Raw genomic sequence first — 4,546 nt, 5'->3', positions numbered from 1 at the left:
TTTACTTTTTAAGTATGTTTTTTAAATAAAAATAACTAATTTATCAATATTATTCTTTAATTGTTTCTTGAATTTAACCACTTTTTCGATTTAAACATTTTTTTTCAAATATATTTATAAACTAAAATAATTATTTATAACAAAATAATTATCTAAAAGAACTAAAAATTATCTACAATAAAATTATAAAAATTATTTAAATTTACTTTTATAATAATAATAATAATAATAATAATAATTTAATTATCTTTTGTTATCATAAAATAAAGGTCAACATGTGTTTTCACTGATTTTTGTTAAAAGTAATATTATTATCTTTTATTTTCATGGTTGAGGATTTGTGTAAAGACAAAATTAAAAACATAGTTAAGTTTTCTTTTAATATCGTTTAAGAGCTTACTATTATTTAAAATTATTTTAAATTTTATTTAAAATATATATAGTATGGGCCGGACCGGGCTTGGTAGTGGTATTTGACCCGAATAGATGAAGTGGTTCAGACAACAATTTCTTACAACATAAATTGACTGACTTTGCCCTATTTTGGACACAACCTTAAAACACACTTCACTGTTCCGTGCTCCTTTCCATCACTGTCTGAAATTCCGTGTTTGCCCTATTTTTCTGAAGATGGAACAAGGGTCTGTTTCTTCTCTCCTGTGCTCTTCAGTTCTGGTTTACATCACTTTATTACTCAGAATTGTGCTTAATTTAGCTTAAATTGACCTATGATTGTTCTTCAATTCTGCTCAAGTGGTATGTGTGTGAATCCTAACAAAAAATAAAGAGTCGAGTGGTTCTGATTTAAGTTTGGAAGATTGATTTATGTGTGGTGTTTAAGTTGATTCATTGATAGAAAATTTGATGAATTTAGAGATTAGCATGTATGGTTGTTAATAGGTATATCTAAAAGTGAATGTGTTTGTGTTTTGTGCATGAAACTACAGACAAAACCAAAGCACTCCCCAGAGAGCTTCCATGGATGATGCCTTACATTTTCTGAATAGAGTGAAAGATGTGTTTTGGGACCAAATGGAGAAGTATGACATGTTGCTTCAGATCCTGAAAGATTACAAGGATGAAAGGTATAGATTATCTCCCTCATCTGCATATCTATGTAATGATTTTCAAAAGTGTTCTCTGATATTTCTTTTTCGGTTCATTCAGGATTACCTGTGCTGTTGTGGCTGCAAGGGTGGAGGAGTTACTGAGAGAGCACCCCACTCTGATTTTGAGATTCAACAATTTCTTGCCAAAGGAGCATGAGATCAAACTTAAGCACGAACCTCGTCAAGAATTAGTCCGTTTAGTTGACAACATAAAGGTGAAGAATGAGCATGTATTGATATATCTGATATCTGTTGTGATATTGATAGGTTTATTGCTTTCAATAGGAACGATTCAAAAAAGATCAGGATGCTTACGCATCATTCTTGGAGAGTATGAAATCCTACAAAGAAGATAAGCGAAAGACCTCTTGTGATCTTCATGGGGAGGTAAGCGTGTTGTCTTTCAAAGGGCACCCTTTTGTTGTTCTCTAGAAAAGATAATTTTTTGCTGAATCTCTTCAATGTTTACCCTCTTTTTTCTAGATTGCTATCATTTTTAAGGACCATCAAGATCTGCTTGATGAGTTCACCAGATTAATCCCTAATTATGATGCAATTGGCGTTGAAGAGACTGGTCGTGATGAAAAGGGAACACTGAGCATTCCCAACTGCAAGCAAACATGTTTAGGTTGTTTTACTGCATTGTTGTTTTGTACAATGATATGGTCACTGATATTTGTTTACTTTCTCTCATATCACGATGAGATAACAAGGAAAACAAAGATATGTTCGTTTTGCTTCCTAGGTTTGGTTCTAATGATCGCTAACATCTTCCACCGACCCTATAACATTTTTTGCATAAGAAAGTATTTAACTAAAAGGGTGAGAGAGGGATTGCTCTCAAAGATTCTTGCCATTGGAGATGGATGGTTCTCTCAGAAGGAAACTTTCAGATGTGATCTTTGCCATAGATTTGCCGAAGAAAGTGTGGTATGTTTTTATATTATTTTGGGTCAATTTCTTTGTGCACTATTGCATGTCATGAATGTTTATTCTATATATATATATATATATATATATATATATATATATATATATATATATATATATATATATATATATATATATATATATATATATATATATATATATATATATATATATATATATATATATATATATATATATATGTTATAAGAACAAACAGTTGCATGTTAATGTGAAAATACAATAAAACAACGTAATCTATGTATTATTTGGGTGAAAAACTGCATACAATAATACTTTTAGAAATCTAAAAATGATACCATATGTCTGTTAGATTTCAAGGAAGTAAATTGTACCAATGATGTTTCCCTTTATTGACTGTTATATAACAAAGTTTCCTTCAATGGGTTATGTAGCATCTATTTTTCTTTAAATTAAATATGTTTTTTGAACTTAAATTTAAATGTAAAATTAAAATTTATTTCTGTTATATATATATATATATATCAATTTTAATATTTATTAATAAAATATATCAAAATCTGATACATGAATGAATTTTAATTTCTTTTCAAATCATAATTAACCCTTTTTCTCTTGTAGTATCACTATTTTGCAATAGTTACTCTTATAAATATTTCTCTTTTTCACTTAAAGTTATATGTGTTATTTCATGGTACAGGTTAAGCCTATGATGGGAGAGAAAATGAGTTTAGGGTTTCAAACAATTTGTGCAGTGGGAATAGGTTTGAGTGTGGGTCTTATGTTTTCATGGAAAGCAGCCATTGCAATGATTGTTGTTCAACTTGTTATCATTGTTTGCTTCTACAAAAGAGGTGTCTTCAAGATCATGAAGGTCCATGATGATTGAAAACAGTGACAACCATTACAAACATATTTCAAATTTGGCAATAATTTGTAGAAACCTTTTTTAATTTTTGTGAAATTGACTTTTTAATGGTTTAATCCTATGTTTAGTTATGCTTAATACATGATGAATCATAATTACTAGATCATGAAAGTCTTATTATTTTTTAACATTTAACTTTGAGTGTGATTAATAATTTGATTATTCACGACAATATATATAAATTCTTAGTTATTTTAGTTAAAACAATTTTCAAGGTGTGAAAGGTGTTTCTCATGTTTATTTGTGTTAAAAATTATTTTAAAAGAAAGCTATTGATAAATCACAATCTATCGAAATTTTATATATACATTGGAAAATCATATTTTTCTTGAATAATGGAAATAAGAAACGAAAAGCAGTGGAAAAATATACATATTTTTCATAAACTTTGTTTCTTTTTCTAGAAACCACAAAGATGTTTATAAATAATAATTATTTTTATGTAATCAAAATCAATCATAAATATATATTTTTAATGTATAAATTGTATTTAAACTTTATAATGAATACTTTAAATTGAGAAATTGATTGTTAAATTGAAATTCCATGAAGTTTAAAAAAAAAGTTTTAGTTCGAAATATAGCTTTAAATAATTGAGAAAAAAAATATTTTTTATATTCACTAAACATGAACATAATATATGAAATTCATTTCTTAATAAGAGAAGAGAAAGAATGTGGACATGTTTGATTGACAAAACTAGAAGTCAGGCATATATATATATATATATATATATATATACAAGAAAAATAGAATTAGATACCATAAATGTTAAATTCGGTTGCAATTTCAATTTCATATTTATAGCAGTTATCTATTCAACTTATGTCATTAATTTACATTTCAAGATTGAATAATGAATAAAATGTTTAACTAGATTCTTTTATCTAATTTATAACATATTGAATAAATAAAACATTATAAATACAAAGGAATGCAAGTCAATTATTCTGAATATATATATATATATATATATATATATATATATATATATATATATATAATTTGTATGTAGAGTTTTTTTTACAGATAACAATATATGCCAATTATGTTTTTTATTTTAAATTTTAAAAAATATAAGGAAGAGAAATTCTATTTAATGTCTACATTTTTATTTTAATATAGTTCTAATTAAGTTTTTTATAATTTGAACTTGTTAGAATTTTTAGAATCTATCCTAGATATGAATTATCAAATAGTTATTAGAAAATAATAATTATACTATATATGATCATTGAGAAATGGTTGATAACATTAAATCATTTATCAGCATATATGTATATTTTATTTTTTTTATTATTAGCTTTGGTAAATGAACTATAAAGAAAAAATTAATGAGAAATTAAATTAATTGTGTATATTTTTATTTATATTTAGTTAATTTTGTTTGGTTGACGAAAAAAATCAATCTCCAATTTTTGGTGGAATAAACCAAATTTTGAATTCATCTATATGGAGGTAGTTTATTCACAATGCTTTTTCTTATATTTCATTTGCAATATTAGTGAATCTGGACTTGTTTTTTTTTGGGTTTGAAGAAGAAAAGTAAGTGTGGAATAAGAAATAATGTGATAATCATTAGAATTTTTAATAATGATAA

General features: G+C 25.8%; 1 protein-coding gene across 1 annotated transcript; it reads left to right on the top strand.

Annotated features, from left to right (window-relative positions):
* The first annotated feature begins 581 nt into the window (after positions 1–581).
* Positions 582–2,907, top strand: LOC111242507 (ABC transporter B family member 18-like). The gene is made up of 6 exons (XM_022786007.1): positions 582–641; positions 948–1,085; positions 1,168–1,324; positions 1,395–1,496; positions 1,593–2,039; positions 2,719–2,907. Exons 1-6 carry the CDS (start codon positions 631–633, stop codon positions 2,905–2,907), a joined length of 1,044 nt encoding a protein of 347 aa, XP_022641728.1. The 5' UTR covers positions 582–630.
* Positions 2,908–4,546: the final 1,639 nt, after the last annotated feature.

Source organism: Vigna radiata, chromosome 1 (genome assembly GCF_000741045.1).
Source record: "Vigna radiata var. radiata cultivar VC1973A chromosome 1, Vradiata_ver6, whole genome shotgun sequence".
NCBI classification, from domain to species: domain Eukaryota; kingdom Viridiplantae; phylum Streptophyta; class Magnoliopsida; order Fabales; family Fabaceae; genus Vigna; species Vigna radiata.
The sequence above is the reverse complement of the archived record's forward strand: the minus strand, read 5'-3'. Positions and strand labels throughout refer to the sequence as shown.